The 13,261-nt window shown below is 34.9% G+C and overlaps 1 protein-coding gene across 2 annotated transcripts in view; it reads right to left on the bottom strand.

The window, feature by feature from the left end:
* Positions 1-13,261, bottom strand: part of LOC127999450 (EGF-like repeat and discoidin I-like domain-containing protein 3) — a 174,740-nt gene that overhangs the window by 53,813 nt on the left and 107,666 nt on the right. For both annotated transcript variants that reach the window (XM_052592186.1, XM_052592187.1), the window contains one exon: positions 636-817. In XM_052592186.1, the coding sequence (XP_052448146.1) occupies positions 636-817 (182 nt within the window). The remainder of the gene's footprint in view (positions 1-635; positions 818-13,261) is intronic.

The raw sequence follows: 13,261 nt of genomic DNA, 5'->3' as shown, positions 1-13,261 counted from the left end.
CTCTTTGGCACCCCGGACCGCAGGGCCCCATGCAATCGAGTGGTTTGCATGGTGCCTAAATACAATACTTGGGTGTGTTGGTATTTCAACAAGGCTTCTTGACTGGATTAATCACTTCTTTCAGCAGCCAGCTCCACCATAAACAGAGAGAGCGATGGAAAGAGAGAGAAAAAAAAAAACACATTCCATTCAACCAACCATAGCAGCTAAATGTTTCTTTTTCAACACCGATGCTGCTCGACCAGCACTAACCAGCATAAACTAACCAGAATATTTTGAAATGACATTTATTCCTGTGAAGGCAAAACTGAAATCATTACCAGTTTTCAGTTTCACATGATTGTTCAGAAATAATTTGATGATTTGGTGCTAAATTATTATCAAATATTAATGGTGTTCTATTATTATTATTATTATTATTATTATTATTATTATTATTATTTTCTTCCTTTAAAGTTTTATACATGTATTTCTGCAATGCTTTGGCAATATGTACAAAAAAAAAAAACACTCTATCAATGAACAACAAGTTAAGATAAACAGATTGACAGGAAGAAATATTTCTGCAAACTACAGGTTCATTCACTGATGATGGATCTTCACCCAAACTTAATCTGCCCGTGTCAATCTGTTACCTGAATCCAGGGCCATCTGTCATTCTCGGCTGAGGTCCAGGCATTCACAAGACCCTTCTTATTCAGCCGGGCAAAGTAAGGGTACCATTTCTGGAGGCCGAAGAGAGCTCGGTGAGTGGAGGAGGCCGTTATCTGCTGGTTGGAGATGATTCCACCCTCCATGCCCAGCGGACCGGAACATTCTGCTCAATACACAAAAAAATGACACACAAATGGTGAGGTTAGACTTACAGTGTACAGACGAACGCAATCATGGATCAATCAACAAATCACAAGTTTTTGACAAGTGACAACAGCTCTCAGTACAAATGTGTTATTTGCACATGATTTTTATATTTTGTGTGAAGTAATCATATACTACTTGTTAAAAGTTTGAAATAATTTTTTTTTTATTAAGTCTGCATTTATTTGATCAAACATACTGTTTACTGTTTATTAAATTATTTTTATACATTTTAAAATGTGATTTATTTCTGTGATGGAAAAGCTGAATTTTCAGCAGCCATTTGTCCACTTTAGCAGACACATCAAGTTAAACTGAAAGTGACAGGGAAGACATAATGTGACAAAAGATCACTGAGCACCAAATCAGCATATTAGATTGATTTCTGAAGGATCATGTGACACTGAAGAGTGGAGTAATGGCTGCTCATCTTAGTCAGCACAGGAATAAATTATGTTTTAAAACTTATTAATAATATTAATAATAAAATTAAAATTGGAAATTAAAACAGTGACATCTGCTGACGGGCACCAAGCTGCGTTGTCACAGGAACATGCCAGCTGAAGGTGAGGACACTCCCTTTACCAAGTGCATTCCAAACAATTAAATAATAGCACACACATGCCCTGCTCGCTCCATAGTCCCTACTCCAAGGTGATAGGGATGATAACTTCCAGTTAGAACTTGCCGGTGAACCGTATGGTACACAATACACATACCATTACACCCCTAATATTTAGATGTCTGTGGCCCATTCCAGAGTCTGTGTCCTTGATAGAATCACTCTGGGAATCACTAAGCTTGCTTGTATGCTCCTCCAAGGTCTCTCCAGTGGACACATTGTCTTCTTCCTCTTCTTTTTAAAAAAGTAATTCCTTTTATTCAGCATTTGAGCTGATTTCCAACGTAATGGGACACGATTCCACCCACAGGAATCCCCTTTGCACATTGTTTTAATTAAGGACAATATTGGTCTTGGCACTTTTTCAAAATACTAAAGCACACAACAAGCCGCACTGTAAGTGAACATGTTTCCATGCATTTATAATCTTCATCCTTGAAAGGTGTGATTTGATTCTTCTCAAGGCACTCAGGGACATGTCTCTTATTTATAAAGTCAGCATGGTGTTTTCACAGACTGCACACATAGCTGTGTGAACATTTAATTGGAGAAGCATGACTTCCATATGTAATGCAGTTGAAGCATTGCCAATGACGTCAATGACAAAACAGCTTTAACCAGAGCTTGTGCTTTTAATCATCAGAGATAAAATGTGCAAATCGCTAAAATGCAATTGGGTCAACGACTAGGTTTCACCTAAATTTTGGCTAAAAAATGTTTTTAATAAATCAATATTTTTTTAACATAATTTGCATGCATGTTAAAATGTAGTTATATGCTAAAGATCAAAACAAAGGAAGATAAATACAGTGTTGTATGAAATATTGTACACCTGCTGCTATACAACCTACTGTTTTCCAGAGAGAGAAAATAAAAGGAAGCTCTTTCAAAGATGAACAGACAATCTATCCACCGTGTGGCTGCTAGTTCACTACAGAGCATTCTGTAACATACAGCTTAAAGACTTAAACATTAGAAAGTTGGTTTGTAAGTAATAATGTACAAATCTTATATCATCAGTCTGAAATTGATGGATGACTTTATGAATGAGAATGGGGAGTGTAAATCATGAATTTTTTAGACTGAACTTTTGACCAACAACTGCATATTTAAAACAGTGGCTAAAATGTACATCAGTATGAAGAAATTAATTCACTTTAATTTAAAACTGTTTATTAAATCTTTACTCCAGTAAAATAAATATATATATATATATATATATATATATATATATATATATATATATATATATATATATATATATATATAATAAATACGTTGTATAGCAATCCAACACTATATATAATCATTCCGTATATGCAAACCTGGACCACAAAACCAGTCATAAGGGTAAATTTCTCTAAATTGAGATTTATAAGATATGAGATTTATATGAGTTGAATAAGCTTTCGTTTCATGTATGGTTTGTTATGATAGTATTTGGCCAAGATACAGCTATTGAAAATCTGGAATCTGAGGGTGCACAAAAATCGAAATATTGATAAAATTACCTTTGAAGTTGTCCAAATGAAGTTCTTAGCAATCCATATTAAGGACCAAACATTAGGTTTTCATATATTTATGGAAGAAAATGTACAAAATATCTTCATTAAACATGATCTTTACTTTTTGAAGTTCAGGGTCCACATTTACAATAATTATACTAAAAATAACTGACTAAAATATATATTATAATTATACTATTCATGGAGTACTGAGTCATCAGCATATCTCCATACTTCCCATACTGTCAGATTCAAACTTTCCACTATTAAAAAAAAAAAGAAAAGAAAAAAGTCCCCAATCTGATCAAAACTGTTGTAAAAACCAAACAATAAACTGTTGAATGAGCATGATGACATCTTGTGTGAACCACCTACTACCTGTTCTAAATGCACAACATCACCATAGAATACCAACAAATGTGCCCTCATTTCCCACTCCATTTCTGTGCAATTTAACACTGTTGCTGGGGTTGTAACCCCACAAACACATCAATTAATATTTTTCAGGATCTACCTTTTCCCATGTAGCAAATACCTCTGTAGTGTTGGACTGATTTGAAATGCACGTAGGACACAGTGTTGATAAACATCTTCAATTCCATTTGGGGTTTGACATTTCCAGTGCCTTTTCTTTACTCCGGGTGCTCAATCTTAATATTCACCAAGGCTTGGCACTCCACAGCTCCCGACTGATTCATCTCAATTGCCTGGTGCTCTTTGAAATACACAGAAGTTTCTCTTTTTCTTCTTACTTTTTCATCCCTCAATCACAAAGACAGTTTTGTGAGGAATCAAAGACAAGGCACATCACAAGAGTAAACGTATGACACCTACAGTCACAATGGATTTCTATTCGCTGAGAATCCGTGGATTCAGAGTTCAATTATGTCAAAACAAAAAGACTTCGCCTCTCTCCATGTCTCTCTCTCTCTCTCTCTCTCTTGCCATGTCTTTTTTTTATACCATTCTTATTTTCACAAGTTTAGCATTAAAGAGATATTTGTATATGTTTCACAAACACCATACAGTTCTTTCATCATTGTGGATCTGCTGTTTCTCTGTGGGGTATTAATTTAAGCCCAGTGGAGACTGCAAGCACACATTTACAGCACTGAACTAATATATAAGTGATTCCTCTGAGAAACAGCACATTTATTTTATATAATTTTATCTGCTTAATGGATAAAAATCTGAAGCTATCTATCCATCTATATGTGAAATATACTTCCATACTTCAGTTCAAATAGCAATTTTAAATCCTGTTTGCAATTCAAATTTAAAAGGCATTCTCAATTAAATTCTAAAGGGCTGCTTCAGGTTTGAACGAGGGAGCAGATTTTCAGTGAATAGTGACATAAAATGTAATTTGTGAATCATATACAGTAGGACTATTTTTATGACACTGTATGACCTGGATTTAAAGCTTCAAAGTTACAATCACCATTCTTTCATCCCTTGTCCAGCAACTACAGACCAAAAGTTTGGACACACCTTCTCATTCAAAGAGTTTTCTTTATTTACATGACTATGGAAATTGTAGAGTCACACTGAAGGCATCAAGGGCTATTTGAGCAAGAAGGAGAGTGATGGGGTGCTGCACCAGATGACCTGGCCTCCACAGTCACCGGACCTGAACCCAATCGAGATGGTTTAGGAGTGAGCTGGACCGCAGACAGAAGGCAAAAGGGCCAACAAGTGCTAAGCATCTCTCGGGGAACTCCTTCATGACTGTTGGAAGACCATTTCAGGTGACTACCTCTTGAAGCTCATCAAGAGAACGCCAAGAGTGTTTTCAAAGCAGTAATCAAAGCAAAAGGTGGCTACTTTGAAGAACATAGAGTATTACATATTTTCAGTTGTTTCACACTTTTTTTGTTATGTATATATTTCCATATATAATTCCACATGTGTTAATTCATAGTTTTGATGCCTTCAGTGTGACTCTACAATTTTCATAATCATGAAAATAAAGAAAACTCTTTGAATGAGAAGGTGTGTCCAAACTTTTGGTCTGTACTGTATATAATATAACGTGTGTAGCAGGAGTTATCGGCTACATATATATACTGAAGAAGAAAAAAAAAACACACCCTGTATTAGTCTTATTAAAACTGAGACATAACAGAATTTGTATCTGGCAGCATTGTGACTTGCGCTGACACAAGGCTCAGCATGTGATCTGCCATCTTGAATGAATTGCCTACTAGCCACCCACCGCAGTAGCAGTAGCAGCAGCAGCATGCAGATCTTCAATACTGATCTTCCAGCATACATCAGCAGCCCAACAGACAGTGGCCATCACTAATGATACAGCCACAGCGGCACGGCAGATGAATCCATATCTCAGCAGGCCTACTTATATAATCCATATATTGAGTTGAATTCCACCTCAATCTTTGGTACCTGTGCTAATGAGGAAAAATGGGAATTTAGCTCCTCCTTGTCAAGATTAAAGGAGATACAAGCTACAAGCACAGCATTATACATCAGTTTTGATCATTCATGGTTTTGTTTAAAACATGTAAAACAGGAGTTGCATTTTAATGTATAATTCTAAAAGGCTGAAGAAGAACCACAAAGCTTAACTCCTACAACTGGAGCTTGTGAAATTAAAAATAAAGCGGAATGTCATTATAGAAGCACATGAAGGTATTTTCTGAAAATGCACATTTATTATGTGATTTCAATTTGTAGCCGGTAAAGACTCCACTTCTGTCTGTAATGCCCTGCTGTGCTCTGAATTTATTATTTTGGCAATTCCAATTTGTGATATTTCTCTTATTGAAACTAGCAGGTGCTTTGAACACTGGATTTCCCATCTGTTACTTTCATAAAAAAAAAAAAAAAAAAAAAAAAAAAAAAAAAAAACTAGGTCTGTTGATTTATTTTAAATCTTTACATTTCTCTGCAAGAGGTAAAGCAATAACTTTATACAGCGCTGCATTTACTGTACATTCCTCTTTGTCTTCAGAAAGATCCCTTAATATATTGTTGTTTTTAAGATTTTATTTTTTTAAAGATTACATTTTAATCAGATTGACTCCTGCTGGACATTTTATTTTTTTATTTATTTTTAATTTTTTCTTGCAGTCCCTCTCAACACATACAAAAAGACACAAGTGTTCCTGTCCCATGTGCACATGTTGAGTATCCAAAGACCTTTCTAAAAACCTCTGCTAATCAGCCTACTAAATATCGAATGGCATAAATTAATACATTGATGACCATAAAACAAATTCATCCTCTCTATCAAGTTCACATTTTCCTCTACAAATTTGTCATAGGTTGTCCTGGGCTCACTATGGCCCTCTGCGTTATAGTCCACTCATTAAGCCTGTGGAAATACGAACCCATCCATAAACATTTTGTCTCAGGCCCCATGAATTTTAGCGATGACCCTGTCGCTATGCATTCACTGGCACTCTGTACTGACTAATGGTTGGACAGAGAATAAATGTTTATGAAGCAGAAGGAGCTCCTTCAGGAATAAATAAGCTGCCAAATATTGATTTCAAAACTCTGATGAAAATGATGGATGTTCTTTCAAGAGATGGATTATCTGACTGCGCCCGCACTGTAAAAAAAATTGCCGTTAAATAACAGTAATTTTCTGGCAGCAGGGGCGCCAGTAAAGTACTGTTAATTTACAGCTCTTAACCATTAATTTACCACTCTTATTTTTTAACAGTATTTTACCGTAAATTCTACCATGGAAATTAACTCCACTCCCACTGCTTCAAACAGTTCAAGTTTTTAAAACTAGCATTCCTACGATGTTAGCACTATGAACTTATTTCATTTGAGTCCACTGAGAAGGAATATTTCTTAATATAACGATGCAAACACTTAATGTGCAGTAATAAAGTAACTAAATACATGACTTTTACTCAAATCACTGCAGCTCATTGTCAGCTATAGCACACATGTATATGCTGAAGTACTTAACGCAGAGATCATCACTGTATCAGCGACTCCACATTTACTGCCTTTACATAAAGCAGCAGAAAATCAGAAATTGTGGCTCATCATTGACTGAAGCAAAGGCTCTACTCTCCAGCACAATGGTGAACAACAAAACTACATTAAACTAAACGATTTCTCTTGTGCAAACACACATTAATACAGTCAAGTTCAGTATTTACTCTCATTATCAGTGTATGACTTTGCCTAGTTTTTTTTCTATGGATGTTCACAAATACTTTAGTTAAATTAACTTTTTTTCCATTTGGTAAATCTGACGTTTACATTTTACAGTATATTACTGTTTTTCCTTGACTTAACGGCAACAAACTGTAGAAAAACACTTTTTTTGCTGGCAACCATTAATTTACGGCAAGAAACAGTTGAAAAACAGTTTTTTACTGCACTGTTAAAAATCGCTGTAAAAAAACGGCCAAATTTCAACAGTAACATACTGTTTTTCATTAAAACAGTGCATTCTGGGTAATATTCATCGTTTTCGAGAAGTAGCCTGCTGCTATATATCGTAAATTAACAATGTTCAAAGTCGACACTCAGCGGCTGTGTTTCAAATCACACCCTACACCCTCATTCACTATTCCCTGCATGAGTTTACTAATATAGTCCACCTGACAGAGAGAATGAACACTAATGAGTGAATTCAGACACTGATCAACAGCTGCTGTTAATGAGTAGAATCACTGAAGAAAAAAAAACATAACAAGACAAACACATGAAATACAACTGACTTCAGCCACAGCCTTAGATGAAATCAACTGAAGATTTAAACGATCAACAAACAGCTTCACCAACTTCACACATTACTAACCAGACTGACTTTATTTCTGTCAGATCAGAGAGCAGAGATCAAAAGATCTTATTGAGAATTACAGAGATTTAGATGATAATGTTACTGTTTCGTTTAGCGTCACCATTATGGAGATCAGTGTTTGCTTTAGTTGGGCTCCTGACCATTGACTTTTGCACTTTACATTTTGTTTTATTGCTGTATTTGTATCTTTATGATGCATCTGTTACAGCAGTATTAATTTTGATAGTCAAGTGATTATGGTTGTTTCTAACAGGCATGATCTACTAGACTGACTTAAAGTGTTGCTATAATAATCAAATATTAATTTGGTGTTGAAATATTTGAGTGAATGACACTTCAATTTGGTAAGATTGAAAAGTAGTGTGATAACCAGGATTTATGGATTTAACGACTAGTTTTAGTTAAAAAGTATTTCGGGCAGCAGTCCCCACAACACTCAAAGAGAGAAATCAACAATCAGCATATGAATCTCAACAATGGTGACAATGAAAAGGTTCATGATGCAATGCATGCTGGGTACCAGCACAGGATAAAACTCATCCATGATTCCCAGCATGCATTGCGGCATGAATAAATTATGCCCCTGAATTGTTCACTTATTTTCTTGAATTCTTATGTGCTTATAATTTTGCATTTGTTTTAAGTTTTAGTAGCATGTGTTGTGATGTTCAGAACTGATCTGTTCATTTATTTTGTGGATTGTCACCATTGTTGTGATTCATACGCTGATTCTTGATATTTCTGTCTAAATTTCAGCAAAGGTTTTTTTTTTATTTATTATGAGTGACATTTTCTTAACAGTCTTTCATAACTTATGGCTCAGCAGTGTTCCTTCTCATGCTGTAGTATCAATTATTAGATCAGAAATAATAGTATTTGTTCTTGTCAATCTATAAACAACAATATCAGATTTTTTTTTCTTCTGTGTACTTTTGTTTTGCTATAACAGGTTCCAAAGGCGCATTGTTACAGCATGAAAAAAAAAAAAAACATGGTTGTTGAAAAGTCACGTTCAAGAGCCCAACTAAAGTAAACACTGATCTCCATCATGGTAGTGAAAAAAACACCTAAACCTATTTAACTCTCCATAAGTTCTTCTGTAGACATCTGACAGAAATAAAGTCAGTCTGGTTAGTAATGTGAATCTGGTGAAGCTGTTTTAGTAGTTGTTTAATCAGATCTTGAGAGATTTGATGTATTCTTTTATTCAGTTGATTTCATCTAAGGCTGTGGCTGAAGTCATTTGTAGTTCTTGTGTTTCTCTTTCCTTCAGTGATTCTGCAGGTGTTTATCACTAATGCTCAATCATCAATTAATCACCGAATTATCTCATTAACTTCACTGATTCAGTGTTACTCTAACACTCTGTAGTGTGCACACATTATAAGTGTTCATTTAAAACTGAGGATTTTCTTGTGGGGTTTAAAGGGTTAAAGATTTAAGATGAAGAAAAAACAGAATGAAACATAATTTAACAGTAATAAACTGTAATTAATTTACAGGAAACAAACTGTAGAAAAACAGTTATTTACTGGCACCCCTGCTGCCAGTAAATAACTGTTTTTCTACTGTTTCTTGCCGTAAATTAATGGTTGCCAGCAAAAAAGTGTTTTTCTACAGTTTTTTGCCGTCAAGTCAAGGAAAAACAGTAATATACTGTAAAATGTAAACGTCAGATTTACCAAATGAAAAAAAAGTTAATTTAACTAAAATATTTGTGAACATCCATAGAAAAAAAATTAGGCAAAGTCATACACTGATAATGAGAGTAAATACTGAACTTGACTGTATTAATGTGTGTTTGCAAAAGAGAAATCGTTTAGTTTAATGAAGTTTTGTTGTTCACCATTGTTCTGGAGAGTAGAGCCGGTGCTTCAGTCAATGATGAGCCACAAATTCTGATTTTCTGCTGCTTTATATAAAGGCAGTAAATGTGGAGTCGCTGATACAGTGGTGATCTCTGTGTTAAGTACTTCAGCACATACATGTGTAATACAGCTGACAATGAGCTGCAGTGATTTGAGTAAAAGTCATGTATTTAGTTACTTTATTACTGCACATTAAGTGTAAGAAATATTCCTTCTCAGTGGACTTAGTACTAACATCGTAGGAATGCTAGTTTAAAAACTCGAACCGTTTGAAGCAGTGGGAGTGGAGTTAATTTCCATGGTAGAATTTACGGTAAAATACTGTTAAAAAATAAGAGTGGTAAATTAATGGTTAAGAGCTGTAAATTAACAGTACTTTACTGGCGCCCCTGCTGCCAGAAAATTACTGTTATTTAACGGCAAATTTTTTTACAGTGTGGCAGCAGGGGCGCCAGTAAATAACTGTTTTTCTACAGTTTGTTTCCTGTAAATTAATTACAGTTTATTACTGTTAAATTATGTTTCATGCTGTTTTTTCTTCATCTTAAATCTTTAACCCTTTAAACCCCACAAGAAAATCCTCAGTTTTAAATGAACACTTATAATGTGTGCACACTACAGAGTGTTAGAGTAACACTGAATCAGTGAAGTTAATGAGATAATTCGGTGATTAATTGATGATTGAGCATTAGTGATAAACACCTGCAGAATCACTGAAGGAAAGAGAAACACAAGAACTACAAATGACTTCAGCCACAGCCTTAGATGAAATCAACTGAATAAAAGAATACATCAAATCTCTCAAGATCTGATTAAACAACTATTAAAACAGCTTCACCAGATTCACATTACTAACCAGACTGACTTTATTTCTGTCAGATGTCTACAGAAGAACTTATGGAGAGTTAAATAGGTTTAGGTGTTTTTTTCACTACCATGATGGAGATCAGTGTTTACTTTAGTTGGGCTCTTGAACATGACTTTTCAACAACTAAGGTTTTTTTTTAACATGCTGTAACAATGCGTCTTTGGAACTTGTTATAGCAAAACAAAAGTACACAGAAGAAAAAAAAATCTGATATTGTTGTTTATTTATTGACAAGAACAAACACTATTATTTCTGATCTAATCCCGTGTCTCTTCTCTTATTGAATATTGATATTACAGCATAAGAATGAACACTTCTGAGCCATAAGTTATAAAAGACTGTTAAGAAAATTTCACTCATAATAAAAAAAAAAAAACCTTTGCTGAAATTTAGACAGAAACATCAAGAATCAGCGTATGAATCACAACAATGGTGACAATCCACAAAATAAATGAACAGATCAGTTCTGAACATCACAACACATGCTACTAAAACTTAAAACAAATGCAAAATTATAAGCACATAAGAATTCAAGAAAATAAGTCAACAATTCAGGGGCATAATTTATTCATGCCCCAGTGCATGCTGGGAGTCATGGATGAGTTTTATCCTGTGCTGGTACCCAGCATGCATTGCATCATAAACCTTTTGATTGTCACCATTGTTGAGATTAATATGCTGATTGTTGATGTCTCTCTTTCAGTGTTGTGAGGACTGCTGCCCAAAATATTTAAAACTCAAAATTTCATTAAATCCATATCCAGATAATCACATTACCGTTCAATCTTATAAAATTGAAGAAACAAACAAAAGAAAAGTGTTATTCACTCATATATTTCAACACCAAATTATGAATTGACTATTATAGCAACAAGTCAGTCTAGTAGATCATGCTTGACAGAAACCGTCATAGTCACTTGACCATGAAGATTAATATTGCTGTAACAGATGTATCATAAAGATACAAATATAACAATGAAACAAAAGTTGAAGTACAAAAGTCAAGGGTCAGGAGCCCAACTAAAGCAAACACTGATCTCCACAATGGTGACGTCAGACGAAACAGTAACATTATCATCTAAATCTCTGTAATTCTCAATAAGATCTTTTGATCTCTGTTCTCTGATCTGACAGAAATAAAGTCAGTCTGGTTAGTAATGTGTGAAGTTGGTGAAGCTGTTTGTTGATCGTTTAAATCTTCCGTTGATTTCATCTAAGGCTGTGGCTGTAGTCATTGTATTTCATGTGTTTGTCTTGTTATGTTTTTTTTTTTCTTCAGTGATTCTACTCATTAACAGCAGCTGTTGATCATTGTCTGAATTCACTCATTAGTGTTCATTCTCTCTGTCAGGTGGACTATATTAGTAAACTCATGCAGGGAATAGTGAATGAGGGTGTAGGGTGTGATTTGAAACACAGCCGCTGAGTGTCGACTTTGAATGTTGTTAATTTACGATATATAGCAGCAGGCTACTTCTCGAAAACGATGAATATTACCCAGAATGCACTGTTTTAATGAAAAACAGTATGTTACTGTTGAAATTTGGCCGTTTTTTTACAGCGATTTTTAACAGTGCGTAGTCCACAAGAAACTTTTATTCATGTAACTGACAAGGTTTCTGTTGTTGTTGATGTTGTTGTTTGTTATTCAAACATTGTTATTCCATTGTCCTATTAAATTCGTATGAGACAGAGATATAACTTATTGGACCAAAAAGCAGTACCGTATTTTTTGGACTATAAGTCGCAACTGAGTATAAGTCGCATCAGTCCAAAAATATGTCATGATGAGGAAAAAAAACATATATAAGTCGCACTGGACTATAAGTCACATTTATTTAGAACCAAGAGAAAACATTACAATCTACAGCTGCGAGAGGGCGCTATATACTGCTCAGTGTAGACTACAGGAGCACTGAGCAGCATTAGAGCGCCCTCTGGCGGCTGTAGACGGTAATGTTTTCTCTTGGTTCATTTCTCTTAGTTCATTTCTCTTGGTTCATGTCATATTAATTTTGATAAATAAGTCGCACCTGATTATAATTCACAGGACTAGCCAAACTATGAAAAAAAGTGTGACTTATAGTCCGGAAAATACGGTACACAGAATCTCTTGGTTTCAATTTGATAGATGGATGTACTGTTACCTCTTCTACAGTCCAAAATCTGGGTGTTATACTAGACAGCAACTTATCTTTTGAAAACCATATTTCCCATATTACAAAAACAGCATTTTTCCAACTTAGAAAAATTGCCAAAGCTACGAAACATTTTACTGTATCTGTTTCTGATGCAGAAAAGCTAGTTCATGGATTCATGTCCTCTAGACTGGACTATTGTAATGCACTTCTAGGTGGTTGTCCTGCATCTTCAGTAAACAAGCTACAGGTAGTCCAAAATGCAGCGGCTAGAGTCCTTACCAGGTCAAGAAAATATTATCATATTACCCTACTTTTACAGTCTCTGCACTGGCCATCTATTAATTTCTGGATCAGTTACAAAATATTATTGCTTACCTATAAGGCCTTTAATGGTTTAGCTCGTGCGTACATAACTAACCTTCACTTGTACCACGCTAAAATCCATCATACTCCCTAAAGTTGCAAAACTCTGGGCTTTTGGTAGTACCTAGGATAGTAAATTGCACTAAATTAGGTAGAGCTTTTTCGAATCTGGCTTCCAAACTCTGGAATAGCCTTACTGATAACCTTCGGGGTTCAGACACATCTATCTATCTATATTTTATTT

Source organism: Carassius gibelio, chromosome A5 (genome assembly GCF_023724105.1).
Source record: "Carassius gibelio isolate Cgi1373 ecotype wild population from Czech Republic chromosome A5, carGib1.2-hapl.c, whole genome shotgun sequence".
NCBI classification, from domain to species: domain Eukaryota; kingdom Metazoa; phylum Chordata; class Actinopteri; order Cypriniformes; family Cyprinidae; genus Carassius; species Carassius gibelio.
This window is presented reverse-complemented; position numbering and strand designations above follow the sequence as displayed.